General features: G+C 51.2%; 1 protein-coding gene across 1 annotated transcript in view; it reads left to right on the forward strand.

Annotated features, from left to right (window-relative positions):
• Positions 1-128: 128 nt before the first annotated feature.
• Positions 129-19,493, forward strand: part of LOC118947749 (monocyte to macrophage differentiation factor 2) — a 43,588-nt gene continuing 24,223 nt past the window's right edge. The window contains exons 1-2 of the mRNA XM_090194743.1: positions 129-408; positions 16,150-16,231. Coding sequence (XP_090050869.1) covers positions 395-408; positions 16,150-16,231 — 96 coding nt within the window. The 5' untranslated portion in view covers positions 129-394. The remainder of the gene's footprint in view (positions 409-16,149; positions 16,232-19,493) is intronic.

Below are 19,493 nucleotides of genomic sequence, written 5' to 3' on the forward strand. Positions count from 1 at the left end.
AAAAAATAATATTAATAATAATAATAATAATAATAATAATGAAAGAAAAAATAAGTTAAAAAAATATATATTATTTTTTTTTCTTCCGAGACGCAGGAAGACTGTTTTCCCTAGAAACCGTTTACATCGTTCGCACTTCCGGGTGTTGCCTGCTCTGAATCACGCGCATTATCGTCGCTGCAGCACCTTCGGCATCCCGGATACTCACCAGTCGGTGATCACCAGCAGCATCAGGTTTTAGATGTCTTTTAGATATCTAGCAGCAACACACCGCTGGAATCAAGACGGTCGAGGAAAAAGCGCTGCTGAAACAACACAACTCTGAAGACATATTTTTTCATCGTTACACCCACGTCTCTCTACTGTTGCTTTTTTCCCCCCCTTCACATTTTAAATGAATCTTGTAAGGTATGTGGTTTTGGGTTTTTATAAATTGCACCTAAATGTGTAAACATCGCGACTCCCAGTTAGTAGACGTTGTACCAACGTTTTTGAATGTGTTGGTTTGATAAGCCGAACAGACCGATATCGCCCAATAACCAGCGGTGATGTTTCTAACCTATTTGGGACTCCCTGTGACTGCTGTCCTATATTAGTTGGGTTTTATGTAACGCTATTATTAGGTACAATAGTGTAACGACCCTGGGTTTATAAGCGCGGATATCGAGTCTGCCGCTGGAGCTTTTGCGGTACAGTCGATGGCGCCCTGGACTTCGGGCTAGAAGGTCGAGGGTTCGAGTCCTGCTCCCCGCCGTTTCATTACAATATGATATGATAATAATACAACGATAATACACTGTTGGAATGGTTGAATGTCTTAGTTGTGTCTACGTTGCTCGGGAGCTGATCTGTTTTACAGTAGAATAACGAATACCGATTATGGTCCTTATCGATAATACCGGACCCCCTCTACTGCCCCGCGGGAACCCGACAGGACCGCGCAGGGACGTGTTACTTCTACTAATCTATTTTATATCAGTTTCCTTGTACAGGCTGCACTATCATGGCTAAGTTGTTTCCATGGGTTTCTGATTTAAAGTAGTTACATCATCAGATGACAACATCAGCCTGATGCATTTACTACAGTAGACTTTTCCTAGGGGAGGGGGCTTACCCCAGTTTTGTCAGTAAGCAGGGTGGTTGTGTCAGTAAGCAGGGTGGTTGTGTCAGTAAGCAGGGTGGTTGTGTCAGTAAGCAGGGTGGTTGTGTCAGTAAGCAGAGTGGTTGTGTCAGTTAGCAGGGCGGTTGTGTCAGTAAGCAGGGTGGTTGTGTCAGTAAGCAGGGCGGTTGTGTCAGTAAGCAGGGTGGTTGTGTACATCTGACTATTGGTGGAGTGGATAGTTCAATCAATGTTAGCCTAGGTCACTCTGTGTGTGTCTGTCTGTCTGTCTGTCTGTCTGTCTGTCTGTCTGTCTGTCTGTCTGTGTGTGTGTCTCTGTGTCTCTGTGTGTGTGTGTGTGTATAAACGGTGAGAGGAGATGACAGATAGGTAGTTGTATTGTTACTGTCCTGCTGTACGACTACACCACTTTGTCTTGAAGCAGACAGACACACTGACTACAGACAGACAGGTCTGGACAGACTGACTACAGACAGACAGACACACTGACTACAGACAGACACACTGACTACAGACAGACAGACTGACTACAGACAGACAGGTCTGGACACACTGACTACAGACAGACAGACAGACAGGTCTGGACACACTGACTACAGACAGACAGACAGACAGGTCTGGACACACTGACTACAGACAGACAGACAGACAGGTCTGGACACACTGACTACAGACAGACAGACAGACAGGTCTGGACACACTGACTACAGACAGACAGGTCTGGACAGACTGACTACAGACAGACAGGTCTGGACAGACTGACTACAGACAGACAGGTCTGGACACACTGACTACAGACAGACAGGTCTGGACAGACTGACTACAGACAGACAGACAGGTCTGGACAGACTGACTACAGACAGACAGGTCTGGACAGACTTGACTACAGACAGATAGACAGGTCTGGACAGACTGACTACAGACAGACAGACCGGTCTGGACAAACTGACTACAGACAGACAGACAGGTCTGGACACACTGACTACAGACAGACAGACAGGTATGGACACACTGACTACAGACAGACAGGTCTGGACAGACTGACTACAGACAGACAGACAGGTCTGGACAGACTGACTACAGACAGACAGACAGGTCTGGACAGACTGACTACAGACAGACAGACAGGTCTGGACACACTGACTACAGACAGACAGACAGGTCTGGACACACTGACTACAGACAGACAGACAGACAGGTCTGGACACACTGACTACAGACAGACAGACAGACAGGTCTGGACACACTGACTACAGACAGACAGACAGGTCTGGACAGACTGACTACAGACAGACAGGTCTGGACACACTGACTACAGACAGACAGACAGGTCTGGACAGACTGACTACAGACAGACAGACAGGTCTGGACAGACTGACTACAGACAGACAGACAGGTCTGGACAGACTGACTACAGACAGACAGACAGGTCTGGACACACTGACTACAGACAGACAGACAGGTCTGGACACACTGACTACAGACAGACATACAGACAGGTCTGGACACACTGACTACAGACAGACATACAGACAGGTCTGGACACACTGACTACAGACAGACAGACAGGTCTGGACACACTGACTACAGACAGACAGACCGGTCTGGACACACTGACTACAGACAGACAGACAGGTCTGGACACACAGACAGACAGGTCTGGACACACTGACTACAGACAGGTCTGGACACACTGACTACAGACAGGTCTGGACATACTGACTACAGACAGGCAGACAGGTCTGGACACACTGACTACAGACAGAGAGGTCTGGACACACTGACCACAGACAGGCAGACAGGTCTGGACACTGACTACAGACAGACAGACAGACAGGCCTGGACACACTGACCACAGACAGGCAGACAGGACACTGCAGTCAGAAAGAGAGAGTCTGGACTAGGGGTAGCCCTGCTGGGCTTTGGCTCTGTGATCTGTTGGTCTGGCCTGGCCATGTGTGTGTGGCCTGGGGCTCAGGTCATTAACAGACAGCTTGATAAGCTAATTAACAGAACTGCCAGCTGTCTGTATAGGGAGGGAGGGATGGATGGATGGATGGAGGAGGAGGCATGGATGGAGGGGAGGGAGGATTGAGTGGGGATTGATGGAGGGGAGGGAGGGATGTGGGGAGGGATGGAAAGAGGGAGTAGAGCGAGCTGAAAAGAGAGAGGGTAAAGATGGAGAGAAAGAGAGAGGTGGAAAGAGAGGGTAGAGATGGAGAGAAAGAGGTGGAAAGAGAGAACGAGGTGGAAAGAGAGAGAGGGTAGAGATGGAGAGAGAGGGTATAGATGGAGAGAAAGAGAGAGGGGTAGAAATGGAAAGAGAGCGAAAGAGGGGTGGAAAGAGAGGAGGAGGAGGAAGTCCCTGTATTCAGGCCAGTTGCTGTGTGTTTAGAGACTGGAGAGAGACAACCTCAACCTACTTTATAGTGTTTAGAGAGGGACAACCTCAACCTACTTTATAGTGTTTAGAGACTAGAGAGGGACAACCTCAACCTACTTTATAGTGTTTAGAGAGGGACAACCTCAACCTACTTTATAGTGTTTAGAGACTAGAGAGGGACAACCTCAACCTACTTTATAGTGTTTAGAGAGGGACAACCTCAACCTACTTTATAGTGTTTAGAGACTAGAGAGGGACAACCTCAACCTACTTTATTGTGTTTAGAGAGGGACAACCTCAACCTACTTTATAGTGTTTAGAGACTAGAGAGAGACAACAGAGAGACAACCTCAACCTACTTTATAGTGTTTAGAGAGGGACAACCTCAACCTACTTTATAGTGTTTAGAGAGGGACAACCTCAACCTACTTTATAGTGTTTAGAGACTAGAGAGGGACAACCTCAACCTACTTTATAGTGTTTAGAGAGGGACAACCTCAACCTACTTTATAGTGTTTAGAGACTAGAGAGAGACAACCTCAACCTACTTTATAGTGTTTAGAGAGGGACAACCTCAACCTACTTTATAGTGTTTAGAGACTAGAGAGAGACAACCTCAACCTACTTTATAGTGTTTAGAGAGGGACAACCTCAACCTACTTTATAGTGTTTAGAGACTAGAGAGAGACAACAGAGAGACAACCTCAACCTACTTTATAGTGTTTAGAGACTAGAGAGAGACAACAGAGAGACAACCTCAACCTACTTTATAGTGTTTAGAGACTAGAGAGGGACAACCTCAACCTACTTTATAGTGTTTAGAGAGGGACAACCTCAACCTACTTTATAGTGTTTAGAGACTAGAGAGGGACAACCTCAACCTACTTTATAGTGTTTAGAGACTAGAGAGAGACAACAGAGAGACAACCTCAACCTACTTTAGTGTTTAGAGAGGGACAACCTCAACCTACTTTATAGTGTTTAGAGACTAGAGGGACAACCTCAACCTACTTTATAGTGTTTAGAGACTAGAGAGGGACAACCTCAACCTACTTTATAGTGTTTAGAGACTAGAGAGAGACAACCTCAACCTACTTTATAGTGTTTAGAGACTAGAGAGAGACAACAGAGAGACAACCTCAACCTACTTTATAGTGTTTAGAGACTAGAGGGACAACCTCAACCTACTTTATAGTGTTTAGAGACTAGAGGGACAACCTCAACCTACTTTATAGTGTTTAGAGACTAGAGGGACAACCTCAACCTACTTTATAGTGTTTAGAGACTGGAGAGGGACAACCTCAACCTACTTTATAGTGTTTAGAGAGGGACAACCTCAACCTACTTTATAGTGTTTAGAGACTAGAGGGACAACCTCAACCTACTTTATAGTGTTTAGAGACTAGAGGGACAACCTCAACCTACTTTATAGTGTTTAGAGACTAGAGAGGGACAACCTCAACCTACTTTATAGTGTTTAGAGACTAGAGAGGGACAACCTCAACCTACTTTATAGTGTTTAGAGACTAGAGAGGGACAACCTCAACCTACTTTATAGTGTTTAGAGACTAGAGAGAGACAACCTCAACCTACTTTATAGTGTTTAGAGACTAGAGAGGGACAACCTCAACCTACTTTATAGTGTTTAGAGACTAGAGAGGGACAACCTCAACCTACTTTATAGTGTTTAGAGACTAGAGAGAGACAACCTCAACCTACTTTATAGTGTTTAGAGACCGGAGAGGGACAACCTCAACCTACTTTATAGTGTTTAGAGACAACAGAGAGACAACCTCAACCTACTTTATAGTGTTTAGAGACTGGAGAGGGACAACCTCAATCTACTTTATAGTGTTCAGAGACTAGAGAGGGACAACCTCAACCTACTTTATAGTGTTTAGAGACTAGAGAGGGACAACCTCAACCTACTTTATAGTGTTTAGAGACTAGAGAGAGACAACCTCAACCTACTTTAGTGTTTAGAGACTGGAGAGGGACAACCTCAACCTACTTTATAGTGTTTAGAGACTGGAGAGGGACAACCTCAATCTACTTTATAGTGTTTAGAGACTAAAGAGGGACAACGTCAACCTACTTTATAGTGTTTAGAGAGGGACAACCTCAACCTACTTTATAGTGTTTAGAGACTAGAGAGGGACAACCTCTACCTACTTTATAGTGTTTAGAGACTAGAGAGACAACCTCAACCTACTTTATAGTGTTTAGAGACTAGAGAGAGACAACCTCAACCTACTTTATAGTGTTTAGAGACTAGAGGGACAACCTCAACCTACTTTATAGTGTTTAGAGACTAGAGAGAGACAACCTCAACCTACTTTATAGTGTTTAGAAACTAGAGGGACAACCTCAACCTACTTTATAGTGTTTAGAGACCAGAGAGGGACAACCTCAACCTACTTTATAGTGTTTAGAGACTAGAGAGGGACAACCTCAACCTACTTTATAGTGTTTAGAGACTAGAGAGGGACAACCTCAACCTACTGTATAGTGTTTAGAGACTAAAGAGGGTCCTTTTTTGCGTTTTATCCACTAATGGTTAAGGTTAGGAGAAGCTGATCCTAGGGGATGCTGATCCTAGGGGATGCTGATCCTAGGTCTGTTCCTAGGGGATGCTGATCCTAGGGGAAGCTGATCCTAGGTCTGTACATAGGGGAAGCTGATCGTAGGTCTGTACCTAGGGGATGCTGATCCTAGGTCTGTACCTAAGGGATGCTGATCCTAGGTCTGTACCTAGGGGATGCTGATCCTAGGTCTGTACCTAGGGGATGCTGATCCTAGGTCTGTACCTAGGGGATGCTGATCCTAGGTCTGTACCTAGGGGATGCTGATCCTAGGTCTGTACCTAGGGGATGCTGATCCTAGGTCTGTACCTAGGGGATGCTGATCCTAGGTCTGTACCTAGGGGATGCTGATCCTAGGTCTGTACCTAAGGGGATGCTGATCCTAGGTCTGTACCTAAGGGGATGCTGATCCTAGGTCTGTACCTAAGGGGATGCTGATCCTAGGTCTATACCTAGGGGATGCTGATCCTAGGTCTGTACCTAGGGGATGCTGATCCTAGGTCTGTACCTAGGGGATGCTGATCCTAGGTCTGTACCTAGGGGATGCTGATCCTAGGTCTGTACCTAGGGGATGCTGATCCTAGGTCTGTACCTAGGGGATGCTGATCCTAGGGGACGCTGATCCTAGGTCTGTTCCTAGGGGAAACTTCACCCCAGAACACATTATAGAGACTTACTGGGCCAGGCGTCTGTGTGTGACAGACTGGGGTTGAACCCCGTGACTGTTAGCCAGTTGAGCTAAAGCCCTGGGAGCTAATGCAACTCTTCATGTGTGTGTGCGGTGGTGACAGTATCTCTGTTCTTTCACAGAGACGGGAACACACACACACACACACACACACACACACACACACACACACACACACACACACCCAGCCTCTTTCTTTGTGGCCCAGATATAACCGCTGACGTTACACACACACACACACCCTGTCTGCGTGTGTGTGCGCGCATGTGTGTGTGTGTTCGTGTCTACGTGTGTGTGTGTGTGTGTTCGTGTCTACGTGTGTGTGTGTGTTCGTGTCTACGTGTGTGTGTGTGTGTGTGTGTGTGTGTGTGTGTGTGTGTGTGTGTGTGTGTGTGTGTGTGTGTGTGCGCGCATGTGTGTGTTCGTGTCTACGTGTGTGTGTGTGTGTGTGTGTGTGTGTTTGTTCGTGTCTACGTGTGTGTGTGTGTGTGTGTGTGTGTGTGTGTGTGTGTGTGTTCGTGTCTACGTGTGTGTGTGTGTGTGTGTGTGTGTTCGTGTCTACGTGTGTGTGTGTGTTCGTGTCTACGTGTGTGTGTGTGTGTGTGTGTGTGTGTGTGTGTGTGTGTGTGTGTGTGTGTGTGTGTGTGTGTGTGTGTGTGTGTGTGTGTGTGTGTGTGTGTGTGTGTGTGTGTGTGTGTTCGTGTCTCCGCACATCCTCTTTTCTTCATGTTAATTTAATCACTGAAAGGAAAGGAGGGGAGAGATGGATCTGGGAGTGGAGGAGGAGACGGAGGGAGAGGAGAGATGGATCTGGGAGTGGAGGAGGAGACGGGATGGAGGGAGAGGAGAGATGGATCTGGGAGTGGAGGAGGAGACGGGATGGAGGGAGAGGAGAGATGGATCTGGGAGTGGAGGAGGAGACGGAGGGAGAGGAGAGATGGATCTGGGAGTGGAGGAGGAGACGGGATGGAGGGAGAGGAGAGATGGATCTGGGAGTGGAGGAGGAGACGGGAGGGAGGGAGAGGAGAGATGGATCTGGGAGTGGAGGAGGAGACGGGATGGAGGGAGAGGAGAGATGGATCTGGGAGTGGAGGAGGAGACGGGAGGGAGGGAGAGGAGAGATGGATCTGGGAGTGGAGGAGGAGACGGGATGGAGGGAGAGGAGAGATGGATCTGGGAGTGGAGGAGGAGACGGGATGGAGGGAGAGGAGAGATGGATCTGGGAGTGGAGGAGGAGACGGGATGGAGGGAGAGGAGAGATGGATCTGGGAGTGGAGGAGGAGACGGGGATGGAGGGAGGGGAGAGATGGATCTGGGAGTGGAGGAGGAGACGGAATGGAGGGAGGGGAGAGATGGATCTGGGAGTGGAGGAGGAGACGGGATGGAGGGAGAGGAGAGATGGATCTGGGAGTGGAGGAGGAGACGGGATGGAGGGAGAGTAGAGATGGATCTGGGAGTGGAGGAGGAGACGGAGGGAGAGGAGAGATGGATCTGGGAGTGGAGGAGGAGACGGGATGGAGGGAGGGGAGAGATGGATCTGGGAGTGGAGGAGGAGACGGGATGGAGGGAGAGGAGAGATGGATCTGGGAGTGGAGGAGGAGACGGGATGGAGGGAGAGGAGAGATGGATCTGGGAGTGGAGGAGGAGACGGAGGGAGAGGAGAGATGGATCTGGGAGTGGAGGAGGAGACGGAGGGAGGGGAGAGATGGATCTGGGAGTGGAGGAGGAGGCGGAGGGAGGGGAGAGATGGATCTGGGAGTGGAGGAGGAGACGGAGGGAGGGAGGGGAGAGATGGATCTGGGAGTGGAGGAGGAGACGGGATGGAGGGAGAGGAGAGATGGATCTGGGAGTGGAGGAGGAGACGGGATGGAGGGAGGGGAGAGATGGATCTGGGAGTGGAGGAGGAGACGGGATGGAGGGAGAGGAGAGATGGATCTGGGAGTGGAGGAGGAGACGGAGGGAGAGGAGAGATGGATCTGGGAGTGGAGGAGGAGACGGAGGGAGGGAGGGGAGAGATGGATCTGGGAGTGGAGGAGGAGACGGGATGGAGGGAGAGGAGAGATGGATCTGGGAGTGGAGGAGGAGACGGGATGGAGGGAGGGGAGAGATGGATCTGGGAGTGGAGGAGGAGACGGGATGGAGGGAGGGGAGAGATGGATCTGGGAGTGGAGGAGGAGACGGAGGGAGGGAGGGGAGAGATGGATCTGGGAGTGGAGGAGGAGACGGAGGGAGGGAGAGGAGAGATGGATCTGGGAGTGGAGGAGGAGACGGAGGGGAGAGATGGATCTGGGAGTGGAGCAGGAGACAGGATGGAGGGAGAGGGTGATGGATCTGGGAGTGGAGGAGGAGACGGAATGGAGGGAGAGGAGAGATGGATCTGGGAGTGGAGGAGGAGACGGGATGGAGGGAGGGAGGGGAGAGATGGATCTGGGAGTGGAGGAGGAGACGGAGGGAGGGAGGGAGGGAGGGGAGAGATGGATCGGGGAGTGGAGGAGGAGACGGGATGGAGGGAGAGGAGAGATGGATCTGGGAGTGGAGGAGGAGACGGGATGGAGGGAGAGGAGAGATGGATCTGGGAGTGGAGGAGGAGACGGGATGGAGGGAGAGGAGAGATGGATCTGGGAGTGGAGGAGGAGACGGGATGGAGGGAGAGGAGAGATGGATCTGGGAGTGGAGGAGGAGACGGGATGGAGGGAGAGGAGAGATGGATCGGGGAGTGGAGGAGGAGACGGGATGGAGGGAGAGGAGAGATGGATCTGGGAGTGGAGGAGGAGACGGGATGGAGGGAGAGGAGAGATGGATCTGGGAGTGGAGGAGGAGACGGGATGGAGGGAGAGGAGAGATGGATCTGGGAGTGGAGGAGGAGACGGGATGGAGGGAGAGGAGAGATGGATCTGGGAGTGGAGGAGGAGACGGGATGGAGGGAGAGGAGAGATGGATCTGGGAGTGGAGGAGGAGACGGGATGGAGGGAGAGGAGAGATGGATCTGGGAGTGGAGGAGGAGACTGGATGGAGGGAGAGGAGAGATGGATCTGGGAGTGGAGGAGGAGGGAGGGGAGAGATGGATCTGGGAGTGGAGGAGGAGGGAGAGGAGAGATGGATCTGGGAGTGGAGGAGGAGACGGAGGGAGGGAGGGAGGGGAGAGATGGATCTGGGAGTGGAGGAGGAGACGGGATGGAGGGGAGAGATGGATCTGGGAGTGGAGGAGGAGACGGGATGGAGGGGAGAGATGGATCTGGGAGTGGAGGAGGAGACGGGATGGAGGGAGGGGAGAGATGGATCTGGGAGTGGAGGAGGAGACGGAGGGAGGGAGGGGAGAGATGGATCTGGGAGTGGAGGAGGAGACGGAGGGAGGGGAGAGATGGATCTGGGAGTGGAGGAGGAGACGGAGGGAGGGGAGAGATGGATCTGGGAGTGGAGGAGGAGATGGGATGGAGGGAGGGGAGAGATGGATCTGGGAGTGGAGGAGGAGACGGGATGGAGGGAGGGGAGAGATGGATCTGGGAGTGGAGGAGGAGACGGGATGGAGGGAGGGGAGAGATGGATCTGGGAGTGGAGGAGGAGACGGAGGGAGGGAGGGGAGAGATGGATCTGGGAGTGGAGGAGGAGACGGAGGGAGGGAGGGGAGAGATGGATCTGGGAGTGGAGGAGGAGACGGGATGGAGGGAGAGGAGAGATGGATCTGGGAGTGGAGGAGGAGACGGAGGGGAGAGATGGATCTGGGAGTGGAGCAGGAGACAGGATGGAGGGAGAGGGTGATGGATCTGGGAGTGGAGGAGGAGACGGAATGGAGGGAGAGGAGAGATGGATCTGGGAGTGGAGGAGGAGACGGGATGGAGGGAGGGAGGGGAGAGATGGATCTGGGAGTGGAGGAGGAGACGGAGGGAGGGAGGGAGGGGAGAGATGGATCGGGGAGTGGAGGAGGAGACGGGATGGAGGGAGAGGAGAGATGGATCTGGGAGTGGAGGAGGAGACGGGATGGAGGGAGAGGAGAGATGGATCTGGGAGTGGAGGAGGAGACGGGATGGAGGGAGAGGAGAGATGGATCTGGGAGTGGAGGAGGAGACGGGATGGAGGGAGAGGAGAGATGGATCGGGGAGTGGAGGAGGAGACGGGATGGAGGGAGAGGAGAGATGGATCTGGGAGTGGAGGAGGAGACGGGATGGAGGGAGAGGAGAGATGGATCTGGGAGTGGAGGAGGAGACGGGATGGAGGGAGAGGAGAGATGGATCTGGGAGTGGAGGAGGAGACGGGATGGAGGGAGAGGAGAGATGGATCTGGGAGTGGAGGAGGAGACGGGATGGAGGGAGAGGAGAGATGGATCTGGGAGTGGAGGAGGAGACGGGATGGAGGGAGAGGAGAGATGGATCTGGGAGTGGAGGAGGAGACGGGATGGAGGGAGAGGAGAGATGGATCTGGGAGTGGAGGAGGAGACGGGATGGAGGGAGAGGAGAGATGGATCTGGGAGTGGAGGAGGAGACGGGATGGAGGGAGAGGAGAGATGGATCTGGGAGTGGAGGAGGAGACGGGATGGAGGGAGAGGAGAGATGGATCTGGGAGTGGAGGAGGAGACGGGATGGAGGGAGAGGAGAGATGGATCTGGGAGTGGAGGAGGAGACGGGATGGAGGGAGAGGAGAGATGGATCTGGGAGTGGAGGAGGAGACGGGATGGAGGGAGGGGAGAGATGGATCTGGGAGTGGAGGAGGAGACGGGATGGAGGGAGAGGAGAGATGGATCTGGGAGTGGAGGAGGAGACGGGATGGAGGGAGAGGAGAGATGGATCTGGGAGTGGAGGAGGAGACGGGATGGAGGGAGAGGAGAGATGGATCTGGGAGTGGAGGAGGAGACGGGATGGAGGGAGAGGAGAGATGGATCTGGGAGTGGAGGAGGAGACGGGATGGAGGGAGAGGAGAGATGGATCTGGGAGTGGAGGAGGAGACGGGGATGGAGGGAGAGGGTGATGGATCTGGGAGTGGAGAAGGAGACAGGGATGGAGGGAGAGGGTGATGGATCTCGGAGTGGAGAAGGAGACAGGGATGGAGGGAGAGGGTGATGGATCTCGGAGTGGAGACAGGGATGGAGGGAGAGGGTGATGGATCTGGGAGTGGAGGAGGAGAAGGGGATGGAGGGAGAGGGTGATGGATCTGGGAGTGGAGAAGGAGACAGGGATGGAGGGAGAGGGTGATGGATCTCGGAGTGGAGAAGGAGACAGGGATGGAGGGAGAGGGTGATGGATCTGGGAGTGGAGGAGACGGGGATGGAGGGAGAGGGTGATGGATCTGGGAGTGAGGAGAAGGAGACAGGGATGGAGGGAGAGGGTGATGGATCTGGGAGTGAGGAGACAGGGATGGAGGGAGAGGGTGATGGATCTGGGAGTGGAGGAGAAGGAGAAGGGGATGGATCTGGGGATTGAGGAGAAGGAGAAGGGGATGGAGGGAGAGTGGGATGGATCTGGGAGTGAGGAAAAGGAGACAGGGATGGAGGGAGAGAGTGATGGATCTGGGAGTGAGGAGACGGGGATGGATCTGGGAGTGGAGGAGAAGGAGAAGAGGATGGAGGGAGAGGGTGATGGATCTGGGAGTGAGGAGACGGGGATCGAGGGAGAGGGTGATGGATCTGGGAGTGGAGGAGAAGAGGATGGAGGGAGAGGGTGATGGATCTGGGAGTGAGGAGAAGGAGGGAGAGGGTGATGGATCTGGGAGTGAGGAGAGGGTGATGGATCTGGGAGTGAGGAGACGGGATGGAGGGAGAGGGTGATGGATCTGGGAGTGAGGAGACGGGATGGAGGGTGAGGGTGATGGATCTGGGAGTGAGGAGACGGGATGGAGGGAGAGGGTGATGGATCTGGGAGTGAGGCGACGGGGATGGAGGGAGAGGGTGATGGATCTGGGAGTGGAGGAGAAGGAGAAGAGGATGGCAGGAGAGGGTGATGGATCTGGGAGTGAGGAGAAGGAGACGGGGATGGAGGGAGAGGGTGATGGATCTGGGAGTGAGGAGAAGGAGGGAGAGGGTGATGGATCTGGGAGTGAGGAGAAGAGGAAGGAGGGAGAGGGTGATGGATCTGGGAGTGAGGAGAAGGAGGGAGAGGAGAGATGGATCTGGGAGTGGAGGAGAAGGGGATGGAAGAAAAGAGACAAGAGGAAAAGGGAGTTTTCAGTGACGTAAAAAATTCCTTGCTCGGGGGTTTCCATGTCTACAGTGACATCACCACACTACAGCTACTTCGTGTGTGTGAGAGAGACAGACCTCTTATTTCTGCCTCAGTTGATCCATGGTTACTGGCAGTTGCCAGGCAACAGTAGTCATGGAAAAAAGCAAGTTTCTGAGAGAGAGAGATTCCAGAACTCTGAAAGAACATCTCTGATTGCCATCAATCAGACAAAACAAACACAGACTGATGAAGGTGGAGAGAGAGAAGAAACAGACTGATGGAGGGAGGTGGAGAGAGAGAACAAACACAGACTGATGGAGGTGGAGAGAGAGAACAAACACAGACTGATGGAGGGAGGTGGAGAGAGAGAACAAACACAGACTGATGGAGGGAGGTGGAGAGAGAGAACAAACACAGACTGATGGAGGTGGAGAGAGAGAACAAACACAGACTGATGGAGGTGGAGAGAAAACAAACACAGACTGATGGAGGGAGGTGGAGAGAGAACAAACACAGACTGATGGAGGGAGGTGGAGAGAGAGAGAACAAACACAGACTGATGGAGGGAGGTGGAGAGAGAGAACACAGACTGATGGAGGTGGAGAGAGAGAACAAACACAGACTGATGGAGGGAGGTGGAGAGAGAGAACACAGACTGATGGAGGGAGGTGGAGAGAGAGAACAAACACAGACTGATGGAGGGAGGTGGAGAGAGAACAAACAGACTGGTGGAGGTGGAGAGAGAGAACAAACAGACTGATGGAGGGAGGTGGAGAGAGAGAGAACAAACACAGACTGATGGAGGGAGGTGGAGAGCGAGAACAAACACAGACTGATGGAGGGAGGTGGAGAGAGAGAACAAACACAGACTGATGGAGGGAGATGGAGAGAGACAACAAACACAGACTGATGGAGGTGGAGAGAGAGAACAAACACAGACTGATGGAGGGAGGTGGAGAGAGAGAACAAACAGACTGGTGGAGGTGGAGAGAGAGAACAAACACAGACTGATGGAGGGAGGTGGAGAGAGCGAACAAACACAGACTGATGGAGGTGGAGAGAGAGAACAAACACAGACTGATGGAGGGAGGTGGAGAGAGAGAACAAACACAGACTGATGGAGGTGGAGAGAGAGAACAAACACAGACTGGTGGAGGTGGAGAGAGAGAACAAACACAGACTGATGGAGGGAGGTGGAGAGAGAACAAACACAGACTGATGGAGGGAGGTGGAGAGAGAGAACAAACACAGACTGATGGAGGTGGAGAGAGAGAACAAACACAGACTGATGGAGGTGGAGAGAGAGAACAAACACAGACTGATGGAGGGAGGTGGAGAGAGAACAAACACAGACTGATGGAGGGAGGTGGAGAGAGAGAACAAACACAGACTGATGGAGGTGGAGAGAGAGAACAAACACAGACTGGTGGAGGTGGAGAGAGAGAACAAACACAGACTGATGGAGGGAGGTGGAGAGAGAACAAACACAGACTGATGGAGGGAGGTGGAGAGAGAGAACAAACACAGACTGATGGAGGTGGAGAGAGAGAACACAGACTGATGGAGGTGGAGAGAGAACAAACACAGACTGATGGAGGTGGAGAGAGAACAAACACAGACTGGTGGAGGGAGGTGGAGAGAGAGAACAAACACAGACTGGTGGAGGTGGAGAGAGAGAGAACAAACACAGACTGATGGAGGGAGGTGGAGAGAGAACAAACACAGACTGATGGAGGGAGGTGGAGAGAGAGAACAAACACAGACTGATGGAGGTGGAGAGAGAGAACACAGACTGATGGAGGGAGGTGGAGAGAGAGAGAACACAGACTGATGGAGGGAGGTGGAGAGAGAGAGAACACAGACTGATGGAGGGAGAGAAAATGAGGGGGGGGAGGGGCAGTATCATTTAATAATATAGAGTCAGTAATGTTTGATTGGCTGACTGTCTGATTGGCTGACTGTCAGAACGCTGATTGTCTGATTGGCTGACTGTCTGATTGGCTGATTGGCTGACTGGCTGATTGGCTGACTGGCTGATTGGCTGATTGTCAGAACGCTGATTGTCTGATTGGCTGACTGTCTGATTGACTGACTGTCTGATTGGCTGATTGGCTGACTGTCAGAAAGCTGATTGTCTGATTGGCTGACTGTCTGATTGGCTGACTGTCAGAACGCTGATTGTCTGATTGGCTGACTGTCTGACTGGCTGATTGGCTGACTGTCTGATTGGCTGACTGTCTGATTGGCTGACTGGCTGATTGGCTGACTGTCTGATTGGCTGACTGGCTGATTGGCTGACTGTCTGATTGGCTGATTGTCAGACCGCTGATTGTCTGATTGGCTGACTGGCTGATTGGCTGACTGTCTGATTGGCTGACTGTCTGATTGGCTGATTGTCAGAATTCTGATTGGCTGACTGTCTGACTGGCTGATTGGCTGATTGGCTGACTGTCAGAACGCTGATTGTCTGATTGGCTGACTGTCTGACTGGCTGATTGGCTGACTGGCTGATTGGCTGACTGGCTGATTGGCTGACTGTCTGATTGGCTGACTGGCTGATTGGCTGACTGTCTGATTGGCTGATTGTCAGACCGCTGATTGTCTGATTGGCTGACTGTCTGACTGGCTGATTGGCTGAATGCTGATTGTCTGATTGGCTGACTGTCTGACTGGCTGATTGGCTGATTGGCTGACTGTCTGATTGGCTGACTGGCTGATTGGCTGACTGTCTGATTGGCTGACTGTCAGAACGCTGATTGTCTGATTGGCTGACTGTCTGATTGGCTGACTGTCTGATTGGCTGATTGTCAGAACGCTGATTGTCTGATTGGCTGACTGGCTGATTGGCTGACTGTCTGATTGCTGATTGTTCTGTTTGTTGTCTGTTCTGAATTGCTGACTGGCTGATTGGCTGACTGGCTGACTGTCTGATTGGCTGACTGTCAGAACGCTGATTGGCTGACTGTCTGATTGGCTGACTGGCTGATTGGCTGACTGTCTGATTGGCTGATTGTCAGATCGCTGATTGTTCTGTTTGTTGTCTGTTCTGACTGTCTCACTGTCTGATTGGCTGACTGTCTGACTGGCTGATTGGCTGACTGTCTGATTGGCTGACTGGCTGAATGGCTGATTGTCTGACTGGCTGACTGGCTGACTGTCTGATTGGCTGATTGGCTGACTGTCCGATCGCTGATTGTTCTGTTTGTGTCTGTTCTGAATTCCAGATTTATGAATAACAGAGTTCCGTCCAATAAGAGGTATCAACCCACAGACTATGAACATGCTGCAAACTGTGCTACACACGCGGTGAGACACACACACACACACATACACACACACACACACACACACACACACACACACACACACACACACACACATACACACAGAGGTACATACACACACATACACACATACACATACACACACACACACATACACATACACACATACACACAGAGGTACATACACAGAGGTACATACACACACATACACACACACACACGAACATATACCCATACAATCACAAATACATACATACATACACACCGAAACAAACACACACACAGAGGTACATACACACACACACACACACACACACAGGACCACACACACACACACACACACACACACATACACACACACGAACATATACACATACAATGACAAATACATACACACCGAACCAAACGCACACACCGTGAGACACACACTGCCACTGACACACACAGTAACACACACATAGTAATTATTAAAATCATGATTATAATCTAATAATGCCAGTTAGCAGACACTTTTGTCCAAAGCGACTAACAGTCATGTGTTATGTTTGGGTGGTTCTGGGAGTTGAACCAAAACCCTGTTATGTTTCGATGGTCCTGGGAGTTGAACCAACACCATGTTATGTTTGGGTGGTCCTGGGAGTTGAACCAACACCATGTTATGTTTGGGTGGTTCTGGGAGTTGAACCAAAACCATGTTATGTTTGGGTGGTTCTGGGAGTTGAACCAACACCATGTTATGTTTGGGTGGTCCTGGGAGTTGAACCAACACCGTGTTATGTTTGGGTGGTACTGGGAGTTGAACCAACACCGTGTTATGTTTGGGTGGTACTGGGAGTTGAACCAACACCATGTTATGTTTGGGTGGTACTGGGAGTTGAACCAACACCATGTTATGTTTGGGTGGTCCTGGGAGTTGAACCAACACCCTGTTATGTTTGGGTGGTCCTGGGAGTTGAACCAACACCATGTTATGTTTGGGTGGTTCTGGGAGTTGAACCAACACCGTGTTATGTGTGGGTGGTCCTGGGAGTTGAACCAACAGAGGACCACCATGTTATGTTTGGGTGGTCCTGGGAGGTGAACCAACACCATGTTATGTTTGGGTGGTACTGGGAGTTGAACCAACACCCTGTTATGTTTGGGTGGTCCTGGGAGTTGAACCAACACCATGTTATGTTTGGGTGGTCCTGGGAGTTGAACCAACAGAGGACCACCATGCTATGTTTGGGTGGTCCTGGGAGTTGAACCAACACCATGTTATGTCTGGGTGGTCCTGGGAGTTGAACCAACACCGTGTTATGTGTGGGTGGTCCTGGGAGTTGAACCAACACCATGTTATGTTTGGGTGGTCCTGGGAGTTGAACCAACACCCTGTTATGTTTGGGTGGTCCTGGGAGTTGAACCAACACCATGTTATGTTTGGGTGGTTCTGGGAGTTGATCCAACAGAGGACCACCATGTTATGTTTGGGTGGTCCTGGGAGTTGAACCAACACCGTGTTATGTGTGGGTGGTCCTGGGAGTTGAACCAACACCATGTTATGTTTGGGTGGTCCTGGGAGTTGAACCAACACCATGTTATGTTTGGGTGGTCCTGGGAGTTGAACCAACAGAGGACCACCATGTTATGTTTGGGTGGCCCTGGGAGTTGAACCAACACCATGTTATGTTTGGGTGGTCCTGGGAGTTGAACCAACACCATGTTATGTTTGGGTGGTCCTGGGAGTTGAACCAACAGAGGACCACCATGTTATGTTTGGGTGGTCCTGGAAGTTGAACCAACACCATGTTATGTTTGGGTGGTCCTGGGAGTTGAACCAACAGAGGACCACCATGTTATGTTTGGGTGGTCCTGGGAGTTGAACCAACAGAGGACCACCATGTTTTGTTTGGGTGGTTCTGGGAGTTGAACCAACACCATGTTATGTTTGGGTGGTCCTGGGAGTTGAACCAACAGAGGACCACCATGTTATGTTTGGGTGGTCCTGGGAGTTGAACCAACACCATGTTATGTTTGGGTGGTCCTGGGAGTTGAACCAACAGAGGACCACCATGTTATGTTTGGGTGGTCCTGGGAGTTGAACCAACAGAGGACCACCATGTTATGTTTGGGTGGTCCTGGGAGTTGAACCAACACCATGTTATGTTTGGGTGGTTCTGGGAGTTGAACCAACACCATGTTATGTTTGGGTGGTTCTGGGAGTTGAACCAACACCATGTTATGTTTGGGTGGTCCTGGGAGTTGAACCAACACCGTGTTATGTTTGGGTGGTACTGGGAGTTGAACCAACACCGTGTTATGTTTGGGTGGTACTGGGAGTTGAACCAACACCATGTTATGTTTGGGTGGTACTGGGAGTTGAACCAACACCATGTTATGTTTGGGTGGTCCTGGGAGTTGAACCAACACCCTGTTATGTTTGGGTGGTCCTGGGAGTTGAACCAACACCATGTTATGTTTGGGTGGTTCTGGGAGTTGAACCAACACCGTGTTATGTGTGGGTGGTCCTGGGAGTTGAACCAACAGAGGACCACCATGTTATGTTTGGGTGGTCCTGGGAGTTGAACCAACACCATGTTATGTTTGGGTGGTACTGGGAGTTGAACCAACACCCTGTTATGTTTGGGTGGTCCTGGGAGTTGAACCAACACCATGTTATGTTTGGGTGGTCCTGGGAGTTGAACCAACAGAGGACCACCATGTTATGTTTGGGTGGTTCTGGGAGTTGAACCAACACCATGTTATGTTTGGGTGGTACTGGGAGTTGAACCAACACCATGTTATGTTTGGGTGGTCCTGGGAGTTGAACCAACAGAGGACCACCATGTTATGTTTGGGTGGTCCTGGGAGTTGAACCAACACCATGTTATGTTTGGGTGGTCCTGGGAGTTGAACCAACAGAGGACCACCATGTTATGTTTGGGTGGTCCTGGGAGTTGAACCAACAGAGGACCACCATGTTATGTTTGGGTGGTCCTGGGAGTTGAACCAACAGAGGACCACCATGTTATGTTTGGGTGGTCCTGGGAGTTGAACCAACAGAGGACCACCATGTTATGTTTGGGTGGTCCTGGGAGTTGAACCAACACCATGTTATGTTTGGGTGGTCCTGGGAGTTGAACCAACACCGTGTTATGTTTGGGTGGTCCTGGGAGTTGAACCAACAGAGGACCACCATGTTATGTTTGGGTGGTTCTGGGAGTTGAACCAACACCATGTTATGTTTGGGTGGTACTGGGAGTTGAACCAACACCATGTTATGTTTGGGTGGTCCTGGGAGTTGA

The sequence above is a fragment of the Oncorhynchus mykiss genome, chromosome 13 (assembly GCF_057628025.1).
Source record: "Oncorhynchus mykiss isolate SJ-2025 chromosome 13, ASM5762802v1, whole genome shotgun sequence".
NCBI lineage: Eukaryota > Metazoa > Chordata > Actinopteri > Salmoniformes > Salmonidae > Oncorhynchus > Oncorhynchus mykiss.